General features: G+C 57.9%; 1 protein-coding gene across 1 annotated transcript in view; it reads left to right on the plus strand.

The window, feature by feature from the left end:
* Positions 1 to 1,090: 1,090 nt before the first annotated feature.
* Positions 1,091 to 21,526, plus strand: part of LOC139240473 (SLIT-ROBO Rho GTPase-activating protein 3-like) — a 70,400-nt gene continuing 49,964 nt past the window's right edge. Inside the window, exons 1-3 of the mRNA XM_070869009.1 lie at positions 1,091 to 1,096; positions 1,183 to 1,464; positions 3,067 to 3,130. Of these exons, the coding sequence (XP_070725110.1) occupies positions 1,091 to 1,096; positions 1,183 to 1,464; positions 3,067 to 3,130 (352 nt within the window). The remainder of the gene's footprint in view (positions 1,097 to 1,182; positions 1,465 to 3,066; positions 3,131 to 21,526) is intronic.

Consider the following 21,526-nt stretch of genomic DNA (forward strand, 5'->3'; position numbering starts at 1 on the left):
CCTCCAGCCCCTACACCCCTCCCTATCTCTGTAACCACCTCCAGCCCCTACACCCCTCCCTATCTCTGTAACCCCCTCCAGCCCCTACACCCCTCCCTATCTCTGTAATCTCCTCCAGCCCCACAACCGCCCCCCTTAGCCCCACTGCACTTCCTGAAGCACATCAACCTGCAGTCCATTCACACAAGACTGATTTCAGGGGCAATTGAACTGTTGGAAATCAGCACGAAAGAGGGGACTAACAGCAGGAGACGAGATACAGAGCAGGTAGTACGGCCTGGCACGAGCAATGTGATGGTAATGAATCTAATAGGTACAGTCAGCATGCTTCGAGCGCCGAGAGAGAGAGGAGAGAGCGAGAGAGAGAGAGAGAGAGAGAGATAGCGAGAGAGAGAGAGAGAGAGAGAGGGAGAGAGACAGCGAGAGAGAGAGAGAGAGAGATAGCGAGCGAGTGAAAGAGAGAGAGAGAGAGAGAGAGAGGGAGAGAGAGAGAGAGAGAGACAGCGAGAGAGAGAGAGAGACAGCGAGAGAGAGAGAGAGAGAGACAGAGAGAGAGAGCGAGAGAGACAGTGAGCGAGCGAGCGAGAGAGAGAGAGAGAGAGGGAGAGAGAGACAGCGAGAGAGAGAGAGAGAGAGACAGCGAGAGAGAGAGAGAGAGACAGCGAGAGAGAGAGAGAGACAGCGAGCGAGTGAGAGACAGTGAGCGAGAGAGAGAGAGAGACAGAGAGAGAGAGAGAGACAGCGAGAGCGACAGTGAGCGAGCGAGCGAGAGAGAGAGAGAGAGAGGGAGAGCGACAGTGAGCGAGCGAGCGAGAGAGACAGAGAGAGAGGGAGAGAGAGACAGCGAGAGAGAGAGAGACAGCGAGAGAGAGAGCGAGAGAGAGAGAGAGAGAGAGCGAGCAAGTGAGAGAGAGACAGAGAGAGCGCGAGCATGAGCAAGAGCACGAGACAGAGAGAAAAAATAATTTACACAGCCCAAGCAGCCACAGATAAAGTTGAGAGGGAGTGACAGAATACGCTGCAGGCACCCACAGATACGGAAGCAGAAAGTGGGATTGTTATAATGGGACATTAGTCAGAACGGTTTAAAATGACGGTAAGCTGTCTGAACCTTAGCCGGGCTTTCGATATTCCTTTAATGAAGCACAAAAACACTACGTTACAGTTTTCTCAACTCATCAGCGCACCGGCACCACAATCCTCGCTCGCGACCAGATCAAAGTGACTCAGACTCCCGCCACTGTCCTGGCGAATGACTGTCAGCTGAGCGAGGCTTGCAGACGGTGCAATTACCGTCGGGCGAGCGAGGCCGCTCAGCGGGAGAGGCACCACCAGTTACACAACCACCGTTCCCCGATCGGTCACACTCTCGCAGGTACACACAGGGGCTCCGTACAGCGGGAGAAGTATCACCAGCGCTGCCTTCACAAGATCCTGCAAATCCATCGGCAGGTTACCATCATCGTAGGCAGCCCCTCGGAATCGAGGAAGACTTGCTTCCACTCTAACAATGAGTCCTTAGGTGGCTGAACAGCCCAATACGGGAGCCACAGTCCCTGTCACAGGTGGGACAGACAGTGGTTGAGGGAAGGGGAGGGTGGGACTGGTTTGCCGCACGCTCCTTCCGCTGCCTGCGCTTGCTTTCTGCACGCTCTCGGCGACGAGACTCGAGGGGCTCAGCGCCCTCCCGGATGCACTTCCTCCACTTAGGGCGGGATTGGTCTTTGGGCCCAGGGACTCCCAGGTGTCGGTGGGGATGTTGCACTTTATCAGGGGAGGTTTTGAGGGTGGTCCCTTGTAACGTTTCCTCTGCCCACCTTTGGCCCGTTTGCCCGTGAAGGAGTTCCGAGTAGAGCGCTTGGTGGGGGCATGTGGACAATGTGGCCCTGCTCAGCGGAGCTGGTCGAGTGTGGTCAGTGCTTCGATGCTGGGGATGTTGGTCTGGTCGAGGACGCTAACGTTGGTGCATCTGTCCTCCCGGGGGATTTGCAGGATCTTGCGGAGACAGCGTCGGTGGTATTTCTCCAGCGACTTGAGGTGTCTACTGTACACGGTCCGTGTCTCTGAGCCATACAGGAGGGCGGGTAGCACTACAGCCCTGTAGACCAACATCAGCGTCCTCGCTCAGGCCAACATCCCCAGCATCGAAGCACTGACCACACTCGACCAGCTCCGCTGGGCAGGGCCACATTGTCCGCATGTCCCCCAGACACGAGACTCCCAAAGCAAGCGCTCTACTCGGAACTCCTTCACGGCAAACGAGCCAAAGGTGGGCAGAGGAAACGTTACAGGGACCACCCTCAAAGCCTCCCTGATAAAGTGCAACATCCCCACCGACACCTGGGAGTCCCTGGGCCAAGACCGCTCAACTTGGAGGTTTATTAGCAAAGGTTTAACAATCACACTACACATTACCAGTTCATCCACCAGGCTCACAACCACCTGTCCCATCGTGGATCCCCCGAACCCAACTGGCTGGGGTTTTATTGAGTCTTGTGAACATCACGTGACTGACTAAGCCACTCCCCACTCAACAGCTCGACAACTATTTTGGGCAGAATATTAATCCAATTGCCCCTTTTTTAAGGGCACAAAAAACCCACAAATTAACCATTAAACATTAAAAGGGAACCTTGACAGATCAAATTAAATTACTATTTTGTTCCTTGTTGAAATGAGGCACTCCAGTCCCTCCGGCGCCCACCGCTCGCGGAAGGCCGCGAGCGTACCGGTGGACACCGCGTGCTCCGTCTCCAGGGACACCCTGGCTCGGACGTAACCGCAGAAGAGAGGCGGGCAGTCGGGGCTGAACGGCCCCCTCGACCGCCCGCTGCCCGGACCGGCTGATGGCGGCCCCTTGGCCAGGCCCAGGAGCAGTCCTACGAGGAGGCCCTCCGACCTGCCCGCTCCCCTCCGCACAGGGTGCCCAAAGATCAGGAGCGTGGGATAGAAGCGCAACCAGAAATTGAGGAGCCCCTTCAAATAATGGAAGAGGGGCTGCAACCTCACATACTGAACGGCCCGACAACTATTTTGAGTAAAACTTTTGCACCCGGTTTCGAACAGGGAACCTTTCGCGTGCTAAACGAACGTGATAACCACGGCCCGACAACTATTGTTGTTGCAATCAGTAATCAAGTGCCCCCTGATTAAAGGAGGGGTGTACACTCCAAAAAATCTTTCAAGTGTCTCCTTGTACCACCGCTCTACAAACCCGTGAGCATACTCACAGATGCCTGCATTACAACTACCATACGAAAGCAAACGACAGTGGGACTTGGCCAAGAGTTAGCAAGCAGCAGATGCCAGTCATCCGTAAGCGCGACCCCGAGCTTCCGGTCGCCTGTCGCTTTAATTCCCCTCTCCACTCCCACTCTGACCTCTCCGCCCGCGGCCTCCTACACTGTCCCAACGAAGCTCAAGAAAACATAGAAACATAGAAAATAGGTGCAGGAGTAGGCCATTCGGCCCTTCGAGCCTGCACCACCATTCAATATGATCCTGGCTGATCATTCCCTCAGTACCCCATTCCTGCTTTCTCTCCATACCCCTTGATCCCTTTAACCATAAGGGCCACATCTAACTCCCTTTTGAATATATCTAACGAACTGGCCCCAACAACTCTCTGTGGTAGAGAATTCCACAGGTTCACAATTCTCTGGGTGAAGAAGTTTCTCCTCATCTCGGTCCGAAATGGCTTACCCCTTATCCTTAGACTGTGACCCCTGGTTCTGGACTTCCCCAACATCAGGAACATTCTTCCTGCATCTAACCTGTCCAGTCCCGTCAGAATTTTATATGTTTCTATGAGATCCCCTCTCATCCTTCTAAACTCCAGTGAATATAAGCCTAGTCGATCCAGTCTCTCCTCATATGTCAGTCCTGCCATCCCGGGAATCAGTCTGGTGAACCTTCGCTGCACTCCCTCAATAGCAAGAACGTCCTTCCTCAGATTAGGAGACCAAAACTGAACACAATATTCCAGGTGTGGTCTCACCAAGGCCCTGTACAACTGCAGTAAGACCTCCCTGCTCCTATACTCAAATCCTCTCGCTATGAAGGCCAACATGCCATTTGCCTTCTTCACCGCCTGCTGTACCTGCATGCCAACCTTCAATGACTGATGTACCATGACACCCAGGTCTCGTTGCACCTCCCCTTTTCCTAATCTGCCGCCATTCAGAGAATATTCTGCCTTCGCGTTGAGGAACAGCACCTCATCTTTCGTTTGGGCACTTTACAGCCTTCCCGACTCAACAGAGTTCAACAATTTCAGAGGGTAAACGCTGCCCATATTTTGTCCTCTTTCCTCCCCCTTTTTTTTTTACAAAAATTCCCACCCTCCCTTTTTTATTTTGATTTTGTTTCTGTCTCCCAGGGCAGCCGGTAATTACTTCGCCATTCACGCCCTAGCTGGACGCATCTTTGGTTTCTTAACCTCGCTCATCACCATCTCAATTCAGCCCAGCACCCCTCTCGTCTCTCAAACCTCTCCTGCCGTCTACCCCCATCAGAGACCTTCCCTGCCCCCTCCCGATTTCCCTGCCCCCTGCACTTCCTTAACAATCGGTTACATCTCGAACTATTGCCAGTTCTGACAAAGGGTCATCGACCAGAAACGTTATCTCCGTTTCTCTCTCTTTCTCTCTCTCTCTCTCTCTCCACAGATGATGCCTGGCATAAGGACACAGGAGCAGAGAGTCGGCCATTCGGCCCCTCGAGCCTGCTCCGCCATTCAATAAGATCGCGGCTGATCTGATCTTGGCCTCAGCTCCACTTCCCCGCCCGGCCCCTTCACTCGCTTATCATTCAAAAGGACCCGCTGAGATTTCCAGCATTTTCCCTTTTATATTTCAGATTCCAGTATCCGCAGTATTCTGTGTTGTGTACCTTGATACTGAGGTATCACATCGATCGTCAGCACAGCGATGACAAGCAGCGATAGTCAAACGTCTCATGGGTTAAACGACTTAAAAGACACCGACATTATTGACAGCATGTAAAATTGGACGAGCGTAATAGACTTCCAGTACCAAAGAAAACAGGTTCTTATTTATACAGCTTCTTTTCCGTTGCTCACACATCCCAAAGCACTCCACACATAACGAGTTATTCTGAAGTCTACTTTCACGTCGGCAAACACAGAAGCCATTTTACGCACCGCAAGATTCCACAAACAGCATGAACCACCAGTTGATCATGGTGGAGGGAGAAATATTGTCCCAACACAATGGAAGAACTCCCTATTCTTCTTCAAATCATCATCATAGGTGGTCCCTCGAAAGGAGAATGGCTTGCTTCCATGCCAAAACAAAAGGAAGGTGTTTCGAAAGAAGAACATGAACTACATCCTGAAGGGTGGAAGGTGCCTGTGGGTGGATTGTTTTAACGTGGGGTGACCGTTGCACACCAGCCACCACACGGGGCTTGACAGAGCGAGGTCTGGGTCCAGGGGCAAGGGTTAACCAGGACGACTGGAGACCAGCTCTGCTGCACGGGCCCAGTGCGCGCAACATATCGCACAGTGTGGGCTGGGCCGCGTTCTTCAAATAATGGCAAGGGGATCTCTAACATCCATCAGTGCCCCTCCGACAGTGCGGCGCTCCCTCAGTACTGCCCCTCCGACAGTGCGGCACTCCCTCAATACTGCCCCTCCGACAGTGCGGCGCTCCCTCAGTACTGCCCCTCCAACAGTGCAGCGCTCCCTCAGTACCGCCCCTCAGACAGTGCGGCGCTCCCTCAGTACCGCCCCTCCGACAGTGCGGCGCTCCCTCAGTACCGCCCCTCCGACAGTGCGGCGCTCCCTCAGTACTGCCCCTCCGACAGTGTGGGGCTCCCTCAGCACCACCCCTTCGACAGTGCGGCGCTCCCTCAGTACCGCCCCTCCGACAGTGCGGCACTCCCTCAGTACCGCCCCTCCGACAGTGCGGCGCTCCCTCAGTACCGCCCCTCCAACAGTGCGGCGCTCCCTCAGTACCGCCCCTCCGACAGTGCGGCGCTCCCTCAGTACAGCTCCTTCGACAGCACGGCGCTCCCTCAGTACTGCCCCTCCGACAGTGTGGCACTCCCTCAGTACTGCCCCTCCGACAGTGCGGCACTCCCTCAGTACTGCCCCTCCGACAGTGCGGCGCTCCCTCAGTACTGCCCCTCCGACAGTGCGACACTCCCTCAGTACTGGCCCTCCGACAGTGCGGCACTCCCTCAGTACTGCACGGGCGTGTCAGCCTGGATTATGTCCACAAGTGCTGGACTGGGTCCTGAACCCACAACCGGTGACCGAGTTGAAAGTGTCTGTCAATCCCAACATCCTGTATTATTTGTCTGTTAGATGACACCCCCTCGGATCTGTGCTGCGATTTTAATCCCCTCATGTCTTCCAGAAGAAGGTTGCCCTATGAGAGATTGAGTCTGTTGAACCGATACTCCCTGGAGTTTAGAAGAATGGGAGGGGATCTCACTGAAACGTGTCGGATTGTGAGGGGGATTGACGGGGTAGATGCAGGGAGGGTGTTTCCCCCCCGGGGCTGGGGAGTCTAGAACCAGGGGTCACACAGTCTCAGGATAAGGGCTCGGACATTTAGGACTGAGATGAGGAGGAATTTCTTCACTCAGAGGGAGGTGAATCTTTGGAACTCTCTGCCCCAGAGGGCTGTGGAGGCTCAGTCGTTGAGTACATTCAAGGCTGAGATCGATAGATTTTTGGGCTCGAGGGGAAAATCGAGGGATCGGGCGGGGAGGTGCAGTTGAGGTGGAAGATCAGCCGCGATCTGATTGGATGGCGGAGCGGGCTCGAGGGGCCGAATGGCCGACTCCTGCTCCTATTTCTTCTGTTCAGATAGGACGTCCTGCAATTGTGAAAGGCGCTACGAAAATGCACAACTTTCTTTTCGTAAACTGAGCACACACAGCCGGCATTCAAAGCCGGGACATTTTTCAGATACCTTGACCATCACATTGATTGACGGACAGACAGAGGACCCGATTGAAATCGGCAGTCACTGGACGACAAACACAGCGTTTACTGTGAATTCGCCAACACAATTTCATGGAAGATGGATTAAAGTATTCGGAGAAATCGACTGCGTGGCGCTGGATCGCCTGGGGCTGACTGGAGAGAGCAAGCGTTCCCTCGCCTGTACACCAGACGTTTCCTGGTAATAAACCACAACGGTTTCCTGACCCAGGTTGTCCGACTAACACTTTTATTGACAGGCGATCCATCACTTTCACGCTAACTACACGTCAGCTGACAGTGTGACGACAAGCCTCGATCCAATCCCATCGCAGAGAAATGGAACAATCCACACTCCTGTTTGGACCATCTCATCCCAACAGCTTGTATTTATACGAAATGGGAGCAGGAGTCGGCCATTCGGCCCCTCGAGCCCGCTCCGCCATTCAATCAGATCGCGGCTGATCTGATCTTGGGCTCAGCTCCACTTCCCCGCCCGCCCCTTCACTCCCTTATCGCTCAAAAACCTGTCTATCTCCGCCTTAAATATATTCAGTCAATACGTTGACTTGGAGTTCAGCCTCTGAATGTGCGCAGACGCAGGCGTCGTCCGCGTATTGTGGCTCAATGACAGAGGTTACATAGAAACATGGAAAATAGGCGCAGGAGTAGGCCATTCGGCCCTTCGAGCCTGCACTGCCATTCAATAAGATCATGCTGATCATTCCCTCAGTACCCCATTCCTGCTTTCTCTCCATACCCCTTGATCCCTTTAGCCGTAAGGGCCACATCTAACTCCCTTTTGAATATATCTAACGAACTGGCCTCAACAACTCTCTGTGGTAGAGAATTCCACAGGTTCACAACTCTCTGGGTGAAGAAGTTTCTCCTCATCTCGGTCCTAAATGGCTTACCCCTTATCCTTAGACTGTGACCCCTGGTTCTGGACTTCCCCAACATCGGGAACATTCTTCCTGCATCTAACCTGTCCCGTCCCGTCAGAATTTTATATGTTTCTATGAGATCCCCTCTCATTCTTCTAAATTCCAGTGAATATAAGCCTAGTCGATCCAGTCTCTCCTCATATGTCAGTCCTGCCATCCCGGGAATCAGTCTGGTGAACCTTCGCTGCACTCCCTCAATAGCAAGAAGGTTGGGATGGTCCTCGATCTGGCCTGGAGACCACGAAGGTTGAACAGGTCCCCACTGGTTCGATAGTTTAGTTCCACTCCAGCGGGGAGCTTGTTGAGTGTGAGGTGTAACATGGCAGCGATGAAGTTTGAGAAGAGGGTTGGGGCGATGACGCAGCCCTGTTTGACCCCAGTCCGGACGTGGATTGGGTCTGTAATGGATCCGTTGGTAAGGATCACGGCCTGCATGTCGTCGCGGAGCAGGCGGAGGATGGCGACTCTACTCGGAACTCCTTCACGGCAAGCGAGCCAAAGGTGGGCAGAGGAAACGTTACAAGGGACCACCCTCAAAGCCTCCCTGATAAAGTGCAACATCCCCACCGACACCTGGGAGTCCCTGGGCCCAAAGACCAGTCCCGCCCTAAGTGGAGGGAGTGCATCCGGGAGGGGCGCTGAGCACCTCGAGTCTCGTCGCCGAGAGCGTGCAGAAACCAAGCGCAGGCAGCGGAAGGAGCGTGCGGCAAACCAGTCCCACCCTCCCCTTCCCTCAACCACTGTCTGTCCCACCTGTGACAGGGACTGTGGCTCCCGTATTGGACTGTTCAGCCACCTGAGGACTCATTGTTAGAGTGGAAGCAAGTCTTCCTCGATTCCGAGGGATTACCTATGATTGATTGATTGAAATATAGTCAATGACCCAGCCCCCACAGCTCTCTGGGGCAGAGAATTTCACAGATTCACCAGAAGAAATTCCTCCTCAGCTCCGTCTTAAACGGGCGACCCCTTTATTCTGAAACTATGCCCCCCCCCTTGTTGTAGATTACCCCACGAGGGGGAAACATCCTCTCTGCAGTACCCTGTCGAGCCCCCGCAGGGATCGGGAGGGGAGGGGGTCAAGGGGAGCTGAGGCCGATGATCAGCCGCGATCTTATTAAATGGCGGAGCAGGACTCGAGGGGCCGAATGGCCGACTCCTGCTCTGATTTCCTACGGGACGTTCCGTGGTGGTGGAAGGCACTGTACAGATGCAGTTCGGTCATTCCACTGGAAGATGTCTGTGACTGCACGTTCAGTAATTAGCAAATTCACAATGCTACCATTGCCACACCATGTCCTGCGTAGGAGAAGGTTACATAAAGGTCTTTTTTTTTTATTTCTCCTGTACATGTCGCCTTTGTTCTGTGAAGTTCCATAACAGAACAGCCGTAATGACCGGCTAGTTCTCCATTCATCGTTCTCGATTTGAGTTACAACAGTACCTGTTTTGTACTCTGATTTATTCGCAATTTTCTCCAAAATGTGGGCCATTGCCTTAGTGCCAGTCGTGGCTCAGTGGGCAGCCCCCATTGCCTCAGAGTCAGAAGGTTGTGGGTTCAAGTCCCACTCCAGAGACTTGAGCACGTAAATCTAGGCTGACCATTGTGGTACAGAGGGAGCCCCGCACTGTCGGAGGGGCAGTACTGAGGGAGCGCCGCACTGTGGGAGGGGCGGTACTGAGGGAGTGCCGCACTGTGGGAGGGGCGGTACTGAGATAGCGCCGCACTGTCGGAGGGGCGGTACTGAGGGAGCGCCGCACTGTCGGAGGGGCGGTACTGAGATAGCGCCGCACTGTCGGAGGGGCGGTACTGAGGGAGCACCGCACTGTCGGAGGGGCGGTACTGAGGGAGCGCCGCACTGTCGGAGGGGCGGTACTGAGGGAGCGCCGCACTGTCGGAGGGGCGGTACTGAGGGAGCGCCGCACTGTCGGAGGGGCAGTACTGAGGGAGCACCGCACTGTCAGAGGGGCGGTACTGAGGGAGCGCCGCACTGTCGGAGGGGTGGTACTGAGGGAGCGCCGCACTGTGGGAGGGGCGGTACTGAGATAGCGCCGCACTGTCGGAGGGGCGGTACTGAGGGAGCGCCGCACTGTCGGAGGGGCGGTACTGAGATAGCGCCGCACTGTCGGAGGGGCGGTACTGAGGGAGCACCGCACTGTCGGAGGGGCGGTACTGAGGGAGCGCCGCACTGTCGGAGGGGCGGTACTGAGGGAGCGCCGCACTGTCGGAGGGGCGGTACTGAGGGAGCGCCGCACTGTCGGAGGGGCAGTACTGAGGGAGCACCGCACTGTCAGAGGGGCGGTACTGAGGGAGCGCCGCACTGTCGGAGGGGTGGTACTGAGGGAGCGCCGCACTGTCGGAGGGGCGGTACTGAGGGAGCGCCGCACTGTCGGAGGGGCAGTACTGAGGGAGCGCCGCACTGTCGGAGGGGCAGTACTGAGGGAGCGCCGCACTGTCGGAGGGGCGGTACTGAGGGAGTGCCGCACTGTCGGAGGGGCAGTACTGAGGGAGCACCGCACTGTCGGAGGGACGGTACTGAGGGAGCGCTGCACTGTCGGAGGGGGCGGTACTGAGGGAGTGCCGCACTGTCAGAGGGACAGTACTGAGGGAGTGCCGCACTGTCAGAGGGACGGTACTGAGGGAGCGCCGCACTGTCGGAGGGGCGGTACTGAGGGAGCGCCGCACTGTCGGAGGGGCGGTACTGAGGGAGCGCCGCACTGTCGGAGGGGAGGTACTGAGGGAGCGCCGCACTGTCGGAGGGGCGGTACTGAGGGAGCGCCGCACTGTCGGAGGGGAGGTACTGAGGGAGCGCCGCACTGTCGGAGGGGCAGTGCTGAGGGAGTGCCGCACTGTCGGAGGGGCTGTATTTCGGATGAGACGTTAAACCGAGGCCCCGTCTGCCCTCTCGGGTGGATGTAAAAGATCCCGGGGCCACTATTGGAAGAAGAGCAGGGGGAGTTCTCCCCCGGGGTCCTGGGGCCAATATTTATCCCTCGACCAACATCACTAAAACAGACGATCCGGGTCATTATCACATCGCTGTGTGTGGGAGCTTGCTGTGCGCAAACTGGTGTTCCCCACATTACAACAGTGAGCGCACTCCAAAGGTATTTAATTGTCTGTGAAGCGCTCGCGGACGTTCGCTGGTCGTGAATAGGTGTAGAAACAATGGGAGTGTTTCTCTTTTGGTGGTGGGTTAAGCTGCATGTACGATTGGGGCGAGAGGGGTGGGGATGTCGGGCCGCTTGGTCAAGCGATTCAACAGAGAACAGGAGGGACGGCATGAATATTTCATCAGCTCTGACAGTTCGGACCAATCAATAACTTGACCCTTGCTGACTGACACAGGACAGTGCCTCGATTGTCTTGGTTGGGGGGTCTGGCCATTGCCGTCAGTTAGCCGATTGTTATCCGATGTGACTTTCGAGAGCGAGAGTCCCGTGACCTTGGGGAAGGGATGAGAGAGCAGGACGGCGGAGTGGGGGGGGGGGGGGGGGGGGAAGGGAGACAGATAGAATCTGTCGCAGAACGGATTCCTCAAAGCGGCTTTGAGCGAGGTCAGAGGGAACAGAGAGGCACTTTGTAACGAGAAAACATCAAAGCGCGTTTTATTATTACTTCAATTTGTCGTCCGCTGTGGCCTCGCGAGTCTCGCTTCTGTGGGAGAGAGAGGGAGAAAGACCTGCATTTATATAGCGCCTTTCACCACCACCGGACTTCTCAAAGCACTTTACAGCCAATGAAGTACCGTTGTCATTGTCGTAATGTTGAAACACGGCAGCCAACTTGCGCACAGCAAGATCCCACACACAGCGATGTGATAATGACCCGGATCGTCTGTTTTAGTGATGTTGGTCGAGGGATGAATATTGGCCCCAGGACCCCGGGGAGAACTCCCCCTGCTCTTCTTCCAATAGTGGCCCCGGGATCTGTTACATCCACCCGAGAGGGCAGACGGGGCCTCGGTTTAATGTCTCATCCGAAATACAGCCCCTCCGACAGTGCGGCACTCCCTCAGTACCGCCCCTCCGACAGTGCGGCGCTCCCTCAGTACTGCCCCTCCGACAGTGCGGCACTCCCTCAGTACTGCCCCTCCGACAGTGCGGGGCTCCCTCAGTACCGCCCCTCCGACAGTGCGGCGCTCCCTCAGTGCCGCCCCTCCGACAGTGCGGCGCTCCCTCAGTACTGCCCCTCCGACAGTGCGGCACTCCCTCAGTACTGCCCCTCCGACAGTGCGGCACTCCCTCAGTACTGCCCCTCCGACAGTGCGGGGTTCCCTCAGTACTGCCCCTCCGACAGTGCGGGGCTCCCTCAGTACTGCCCCTCCGACAGTACGGCACTCCCTCAGTACTGCCCCTCCGACAGTGCGGGGCTCCCTCAGTACTGCCCCTCCGACAGTGCGGCACTCCCTCAGTACTGCCCCTCCGACAGTGCGGGGCTCCCTCAGTACTGCCCCTCCGACAGTACGGCACTCCCTCAGTACTGCCCCTCCGACAGTGCGGGGCTCCCTCAGTACTGCCCCTCCGACAGTACGGCACTCCCTCAGTACTGCCCCTCCGACAGTGCGGGGCTCCCTCAGTACTGCCCCTCCGACAGTACGGCACTCCCTCAGTACTGCCCCTCCGACAGTGCGGCACTCCCTCAGTACCGCCCCTCCGACAGTGCGGCACTCCCTCAGTACTGCCCCTCCGACAGTGCGGCACTCCCTCAGTACTGCCCCTCCGACAGTGCGGCACTCCCTCAGTACTGCCCCTCCGACAGTGCGGCACTCCCTCAGTACCGCCCCTCCGACAGTGCGGCACTCCCTCAGTACTGCCCCTCCGACAGTGCGGCGCTCCCTCAGTACTGCCCCTCCGACAGTGCGGCGCTCCCTCAGTACTGCCCCTCCGACAGTGCGGTGCTCCCTCAGTACTGCCCCTCCGACAGTGCGGGGCTCCCTCAGTACTGCCCCTCCGACAGTGCGGCACTCCCTCAGTACTGCCCCTCCGACAGTGCGGCGCTCCCTCAGTACCGCCCCTCCGACAGTGCGGGGCTCCCTCAGTACTGCCCCTCCGACAGTGCGGGGCTCCCTCAGTACTGCCCCTCCGACAGTGCGGCACTCCCTCAGTACCGCCCCTCCGACAGTGCCGGTTCCTGAACATCGTCCAGAGTACTGCGCTGCTCTGTTCTGCCGTTGTCGCTTCCTTCCTCCTTGGGTGCTTTTCACAGATACCTCGCTGGGAATCGAAGCCCATCTCGAGTTGATTTGATATGATAATCTCCTCTTGGCTTCACTGTAATGAGATTAGGACGGCTGTGGGAGACAATGCCCAGCGCCGGGCTCACACAATGGCATTAATCACAGCCACAGCCCGCAAGAGGCTTCTCTTTGTCCGCACCACAACGGCATGACATTCGGCACAAGCCTCCCATTTACTGCAGCCAAAAGTTTCCGTCAGCAGCCTCGCAGGAGATTCCCGGGATAGGTCACCGTGCCGTGACAGCGGCTTTCAGGACGGACGTCCCGTGCTGATGTTCCGTCTTGAATAACGTTCGCGGCGATTCATATTAAATGGAATGCGGACGGCGCATGCTTTCGAGAAGCAACAGTTTGAGCCCCGCGCTGTCGGAGGGGCAGTACTGAGGGAGCGCCGCACTGTCGGAGGGGCAGTACTGAGGGAGCCCCGCGCTGTCGGAGGGGCAGTACTGAGGGAGCGCCGCACTGTCGGAGGGGCAGTACTGAGGGAGCACCGCACTGTCGGAGGGGCGGTACTGAGGGAGCGCCGCACTGTCGGAGGGGCGGTACTGAGGGAACGCCGCACTGTCGGAGGGGCGGTACTGAGGGAGCGCCGCGCTGTCAGAGGGGCAGTACTGAGGGAGTGCCGCACTGTCGGAGGGGCAGTACTGAGGGAGTGTCGGAGGGGCAGTACTGAGGGAGTGCCACACTGTCGGAGGGGCGGTACTGAGGGAGTGCCGCACTGTCGGAGGGGCAATACTGAGGGAGCACCGCACTGTCGGAGGGGCAGTACTGAGGGAGTGCCGCACTGTCGGAGGGGCAGTACTGAGGGAGTGCCGCACTGTCGGAGGGGCAGTACTGAGGGAGTGTCGGAGGGGCAGTACTGAGGGAGTGCCGCACTGTCGGAGGGGCGGTACTGAGGGAGCCCCGCACTGTCGGAGGGGCGGTACTGAGGGAGCCCCGCACTGTCGGAGGGGCAGTACTGAGGGAACCCCGCACTGTCGGAGGGGCGGTACTGATGGAGTGCCGCACTGTCGGAGGGGCGGTACCGAGGGAGTGCTGCTCTGTCGGAGGGGCGGTACTGAGGGAGCCCCGCACTGTCGGAGGAGCAGTACTGAGGGAGCGCCGCACTGTCGGAGGGGCAGTACTGAGGGAGTGCCGCACTGTCGGAGGGGCGGTACTGAGGGAGTGCCGCACTGTCGGAGGGGAGGTACTGAGGGAGTGCCGCACTGTCGGAGGGGCAGTACTGAGGGAGTGCCGCACTGTCGGAGGGGCAGTACTGAGGGAGTGCCCCACTGTCGGAGGGGAGGTACTGAGGGAGCGCCGCACTGTTGGAGGGGCGGTACTGAGGGAGTGCCGCACTGTCGGAGGGGCGGTACTGAGGGAGTGCCGCACTGTCGGAGGGGAGGTACTGAGGGAGTGCCGCACTGTCGGAGGGGCGGTATTGAGAGAGTGCCGCACTGTCGGAGGGGCGGTACTGAGGGAGCCCCGCACTGTCGGAGGGGCGGTACTGAGGGAGCCCCGCACTGTCGGAGGGGCGGTACTGAGGGAGTGCCGCACTGTCGAAGGGGTGGTACTGAGGGAGCCCCGCACTGTCGGAGGGGCGGTACTGAGGGAGTGCCGCACTGTCGGAGGGGAGGTACTGAGGGAGTGCCGCACTGTCGGAGGGGAGGTACTGAGGGAGTGCCGCACTGTCGGAGGGGCGGTACTGAGGGAGTGCCGCACTGTCGGAGGGGCGGTACTGAGGGAGCCCTGCACTGTCGGAGGGGCGGTACTGAGGGAGCGCCGCACTGTCGGAGGGGTGGTACTGAGGGAGCCCCGCACTGTCGGAGGGGCGGTACCGAGGGAGTGCCGCACTGTCGGAGGGGCGGTACTGAGGGAGCGCCGCACTGTCGGAGGGGCAGTACTGAGGGAGCCCCGCACTGTCGGAGGGGCAGTACTGAGGGAGTGCCGCACTGTCGGAGGGGCTGTACTGAGGGAGCCCCGCACTGTCGGAGGGGCAGTACTGAGGGAGCCCCGCACTGTCGGAGGGGCAGTACTGAGGGAGTGCCGCACTGTCGGAGGGGCTGTACTGAGGGAGCGCCGCACTGTCGGAGGGGCTGTACTGAGGGAGCCCCGCACTGTCGGAGGGGCAGTACTGAGGGAGCCCCGCACTGTCGGAGGGGCAGTACTGAGGGAGTGCCGCACTGTCGGAGGGGCTGTACTGAGGGAGCGCCGCACTGTCGGAGGGGCGGTACTGAGGGAGTGCCGCACTGTCGGAGGGGCGGTACTGAGGGAGCGCCGCACTGTCGGAAGGGCGGTACTGAGGGAGCCCCGCATTGTCGGAGGGGCGGTACCGAGGGAGCCCCGCACTGTCGGAGGGGCGGTACTGAGGGAGCGCCGCACTGTCGGAGGGGCGCTACTGAGGGAGCCCCGCACTGTCGGAGGGGCAGTCTTTCAGATGCGACGTTAAACTGAGGCCCCGTCTGCCCTCTCAAGTGGGCATAAAAGATCCCATGGCAGTATTCCGAAGAATAGCAGGGGAGTTATCCCCGGTGTTTTGGCCAAGATTCATCTCCCAATCAACAGTACACTCGCCTCCGAGTCAGAAGGTTGTGGCTTCGAGTCCCACTCCAGGAACTTGAGCACAAAGATCTAGGCTGACACGTCCAGTGCAGTACTGAGGGAGCCCCGCACTGTCGGAGGGGCAGTACTGAGGGAGCCCCGCACTGTCGGAGGGGCAGTACTGAGGGAGCCCCGCACTGTCGGAGGGGCAGTACTGAGGGAGCGCCGCACTGTCGGAGGGGCAGTACTGAGGGAGCCCCGCACTGTCGGAGGTGCCGTCTTCCATTATCACATTGCTGTTTGTGGGAGCTTGCTTGTGCACAAATTGGTCTGCCGCGTTTCCCCACAGTGACTGCGCCCCTAAAGTACTTCATTGGCTGTAAAGCCCTTTGAGTCGTGCAGCGGTCGTGAAAGGTGCTATATAAATGGGAGTCTTTCTTTCAAGGGGCGATTGGGGATGGGAAATAAATGCTGGCCTTGCCTGTGAGCGGACAGAAAAAGGTCGGCAAGACAGGCCAAAGACTGCCGGTATTGACACAATGCTCAAGAGGTCGTGCGTGTCCCTGCACGGGGATGGACAAAGGCGATATATGGGGCCCTCATTGTCGTCCAAGTAAAAACACCAGAGTCTACGCAGCCAGTCAACAAGTGTTGTGAAGATTACATCCTCGACATGTGCGTGTAGCAGACAGATTCTGGGCCTTACCGCTCCAGAAACCCATTAACGAGGGGACACCACCCAGCAAAGTTAATTAATCTTCTCGCACTGGAGCAATATTTGCTCAATTCTATTTTGGATTCAGCTGGAAGCGAGTGTGACAGAATCAGAAAGTCTACCTGCTGGCTTGGTGAGTAAAATTTGCCGCACGGTCCCGAGCTCGACAGAGCAGGAAGCTTGCAACCTCGAGTTAGATAGCACCTCTCACGCAGCGAAACGCCCCATGGCGCCTCGCAGGGGTGTTACAAGACAAAACATGTGACTCCGAGCCGCATAAGGAGGAATTAGGGCAGGTGACCGACCAAAAGCTGGGTCAAAGAGGAAAGTGCGTCTTGAAGGAGGAGAGGTTTAGGGAGGGAGTTCCAGAGCTTGGGGCCCAGGCAACAGAAGGCACGGCCACCGATGGTGGAGCGATTAGAATCAGGGATGGTCAGGAGGGCAGAATTAGAGGAGCGCAGACATCTCGGGGGGTTACAGAGATAGTGAGGGATGTTGGGGCTGGAGGAGGTTACAGAGATAGTGAGGGATGTTGGGGCTGGAGGAGGTTACAGAGATAGGGAGGGGTGTAGGGACTGGAGGTTACAGAGATAGGGAGGGGTGTAGGGGCTGGAGGGGGTTACAGAGATAGGGAGGGGTGTAGGGGCTGGAGGGGGTTACAGAGATAGGGAGGGGTGTAGGGGCTGGAGGGGGTTACAGAGATAGGGAGGGGTGTAGGGGCTGGAGGGGGTTACAGAGATAGGGAGGGGTGTAGGGGCTGGAGGGGGTTACAGTGATAGGGAGGGGTGTAGGGGCTGGAGGGGGTTACAGAGATAGGGAGGGGTGTAGGGGCTGGAGGGGGTTACAGAGATAGGGAGGGGTGTAGGGGCTGGAGGGGGTTACAGCGATAGGGAGGGGTATAGGGGCTGGAGGGGGTTACAGAGATAGGGAGGGGTGTAGGGGCTGGAGGGGGTTACAGAGATAGGGAGGGGTGTAGGGGCTGGAGGGGGTTACAGAGATAGGGAGGGGTGTAGGGGCTGGAGGGGGTTACAGAGATAGGGAGGGGTGTCGGGGCTGGAGGAGGTTACAGAGATAGGGAGGGCGTAGGGGCTGGAGGAGGTTACAGAGATAGGGGGGGTGGAGGGGCTGGAGGAGGTTACAGAGATAGGGAGGGGTGTAGGGGCTGGAGGGGGTTACAGAGATAGGGAGGGGTGGAGGGGCTGGAGGGGGTTACAGAGCTAGGGAGGGGTGTCGGGGCTGGAGGAGGTTACAGAGATAGGGAGGGGTGTCGGGGCTGGAGGAGGTTACAGAGATAGGGAGGGGAGTAGGGGCTGGAGGTGGTTCAGAGAAGGTTCACTCGGTTGATTCCTGAGATGAGGGGGTTGCCTTATGAGGAAAGGTTGAGGAGGTTGGGCCCTGTACACATTGGAGTTTAGAAGAATGAGAGGTGATCTTATTGCAACGTATCAGATTCTGAGGGGGCTGGACAGGGTGGATGCAGAGAGGATGTTTCCCCCTCGTGGGGGAATCTAGAACTAGGGGGCACATAGTCTCAGAATAAGGGGCCGCCCATTTAGGACGGAGATGAGGAAGAACTTCTTCTGGTGAATCTGTGGAATTCTCTGCCCCAGAGAGCTGTGGGGGGCTGGGTCACTGAATATATTTAAGGGGGAGATAGACAGATTTTTGAGCGATAAGGGAGTGAAGGGGCCGGGCGGGTAAGTGGAGCTGAGCCCAAGATCGGATCAGCTGCGATCTGATTGAATGGCGGAGCGGGCTCGAGGGGCCGAATGGCCGACTCTCTGCTCCTGTTTATGTTCTGGACGCGAGGCAGAGATCTGGGAGACAGAGAGATCTGGGTCAGTGCACGGATTGGAGAGAAGAGAATTAAGTTATCTTTTTTCCTCGATCTCATTTATCTCCCCGGCTGACTTTTCCCACATACTTCAGTGTGAATTCCAGTTCATGGAATACTCCTGGGCACTGACTGAAAGGGGAGCCGTTTGCTGCTGCACTGTCCCTTCGCCCAGTGTTCTGCAAATTAACTTACGGCTAAATTTAAACACAACCAGCTCATTCCCGAATGCATTCAAAGAGTATTAGTCTCCGTCATTGGAAAAGGGAGATGGAGGGGGGAGTGGAACGCCTTTTCATCACACACATATCTGATTTAACTGGTTCCCACAGAGCCTTGTTTAAAATTGCAAGCCTCCCCAGAAACACGAGAAGCTAATATTTATAGAACACCCGATAGATATAAAGACTTGGATTTATATAGCGCCTTTCACGACCACTGGACGTCTCAAAGCGCTTCGCAGCCAATGAAGTACTTGTGGAAATGTAGTCACTGTGGGAAACGCCAATTTGCGCACAGCAAGCTCCCACACAACATTGCAATAATGACCCAGATCGTCGGTTTCTTTGTTATATTGATTGAGGGATAAATTGGCCCCAGGCCCCCTACTCTTCTTCCAAACAGTGCCATGGAATCGTTTACGTCCACTTGAGAGAGCAGGCGGGGCCTCGGTTTAACGTCTGATGCAAACGACGGCATCTCCAACAGTGCAGCACTCCCTTAGTAGCGCCCCTCCGACAGTGCGGGGCTCCCTCAGTACTGCCCCTCCGACAGTGCGGCGCTCCCTCAGTACCGCCCCTCCGACAGTGCGGCGCTCCCTCAGTACCGCCCCTCCGACAGTGCGGCGTTCCCTCAGTACCGCCCCTCCGACAGTGCGGCGCTCCCTCAGTACCGCCCCTCTGACAGTGCGGGGCTCCCTCAGTACCGCCCCTCCGACAGTGCGGCGTTCCCTCAGTACCACACCTCCAACAGTGCGGCGCTCCCTCAGTACCGCCCCTCCGACACTCCCTCAGTACTGCTCCTCCGACAGTGCAGTTTCCTCAGTACTGCCCCTCCAACAGTACGGCACTCCCTCGGTACTGCCCCTCCGACAGTGTGGCACTCCCTCAGTACTGCCCCTCCGACAGTGCGGCACTCCCTCAGTACTGCCCCTCCGACAGTGCGGCACTCCCTCAGTACTGCCCCTCCGACAGTGCGGCGTTCCCTCAGTACCACCCCTCCAACAGTGCGGCGCTCCCTCAGTACCGCCCCTCCGACACTCCCTCAGTACTGCCCCTCCGACAGTGCAGTTTCCTCAGTACTGCCCCTCCAACAGTACGGCACTCCCTCGGTACTGCCCCTCCGACAGTGTGGCACTCCCTCAGTACTGCCCCTCCGACAGTGCGGCACTCCCTCAGTACTGCCCCTCCGACAGTGCGTCGCTCCCTCAGTACCGCCCCTCCGACAGTGCGGGGCTCCCTCAGTACTGCCCCTCCGACAGTGCGGCACTCCCTCAGTACTGCCCCTCCGACAGTGCGCCGCTCCCTCAGTACTGCCCCTCCGACAGTGCGGGGCTCCCTCAGTACCGCCCCTCCGACAGTGCGTCGCTCCCTCAGTACCGCCCCTCCGACAGTGCGGTGCTCCCTCAGTACCGTCCCTCCGACAGTGCGGCGCTCCCTCAGTACCGCCCCTCCGACAGTGCGGGGCTCCCTCAGTACTGCCCCTCCGACAGTGCGGCGCTCCCTCAGTACCACCCCTCCGACAGTGCGGCGCTCCCTCAGTACTGCCCCTCCGACAGTGCGGCGCTCCCTCAGTACCACCCCTCCGACAGTGCGGCGCTCCCTCAGTACCGCCCCTCCGACAGTGCGGTGCTCCCTCAGTACCGCCCCTCCGACAATGCGGCACTCCCTCAGTACCGCCCCTCCGACAGTGCGTCGCTCCCTCAGTACTGCCCCTCCGACAGTGCGGCGCTCCCTCAGTACTGCCCCTCCGACAGTGCGGGGCTCCCTCAGTACCGCCCCTCCGACAATGCGGCACTCCCTCAGTACCGCCCCTCCGACAGTGCGTCGCTCCCTCAGCACAGCACTGGTGTATCAGCCGAGATTTGTTTGGTACTCAAGTCCCAGGAGTGGGACTTTAACCCACAACCTTCTAACTCAGTGTTACCCAATAATCCACAGCGGAGATATACTTAAAACACGTCCAGATTTCCTCCTCTTTTAGCTTTTATTCCGCTCTCGGATTTTCATAGAATCAGAGAACGGTTACTGCACAGATTGAGCTATATTTCGGTCGAGCCCATGATAGCTCTCTGCAGGAGCTCCTCAGCCATTCCACTCCCCGTCCTTTCCCCTAAACCTTGCACATTATTTTCCTTCAGGTACTTATTCAGCTCCCTTTTGAAAGCCACGACTGAGTCTGCCTCCACCACCCTCTCAGGCAGCACATGCCAGATCCTCACCACTCTCTGCGGAAAAACGCTTTTTTCTCGTGTCGCCTTTCTGCCGATCTCGATAAATGTGTGACCTCTGGTTCTCCACCCTTCCGCCAATGGGAACACTTTCTCTCGACCGACTCTGTCCAGAACCCTCATTTTCTCTCCTCTCCTGAAAATGCTACCTCTTGCTAGGGTATAGGAACATAGCAACAGGAGGCCGTTCAGCCCCTCGAGCCTGTTACATTAGGGACAGGAGGAGGCCGTTCAGCCCCTCGAACCTGTTACATTAGGGACAGGAGGAGGCTGTTCAGCCCCTCGAGTCTGTTACATTAGGGACAGGAGGAGTCCGTTCAGCCCCTCGAGCCTGTTACATTAGGGACAGGAGGAGTCCGTTCAGCCCCTCGAGCCTGTTACATTAGGAACAGGAGGAGGCCATTCAGCCCCTCGAGCCTGTTACATTAGGGACAGGAGGAGGCCGTTCAGCCCCTCGAGGCTGTTACATTAGGGACAGGAGGAGGCCGTTCAGCCCCTCGAGCCTGTTACATTAGGGACAGGAGGAGGCCGTTCAGCCCCTCGAGCCTGTTACATTAGGGACAGGAGGAGGCCGTTCAGCCCCTCGAGCCTGTTACATTAGGAACAGGAGGAGGCCGTTCAGCCCCTCGAGCCTGTTACATTAGGGACAGGAGGAGGCCGTTCAGCCCCTCGAGCCTGTTACATTAGGGACAGGAGGAGGCCGTTCAGCCCCTCGAGCCTGTTACATTAGGGACAGGAGGAGGCCGTTCAGCCCCTCGAGCCTGTTACATTAGGGACAGGAGGAGGCCGTTCAGCCCCTCGAGCCTGTTACATTAGGGACAGGAGGAGGCCGTTCAGCCCCTCGAGCCTGTTACATTAGGGACAGGAGGAGG

The sequence above is a fragment of the Pristiophorus japonicus genome, chromosome 32 (assembly GCF_044704955.1).
Source record: "Pristiophorus japonicus isolate sPriJap1 chromosome 32, sPriJap1.hap1, whole genome shotgun sequence".
Lineage (NCBI taxonomy): Eukaryota > Metazoa > Chordata > Chondrichthyes > Pristiophoridae > Pristiophorus > Pristiophorus japonicus.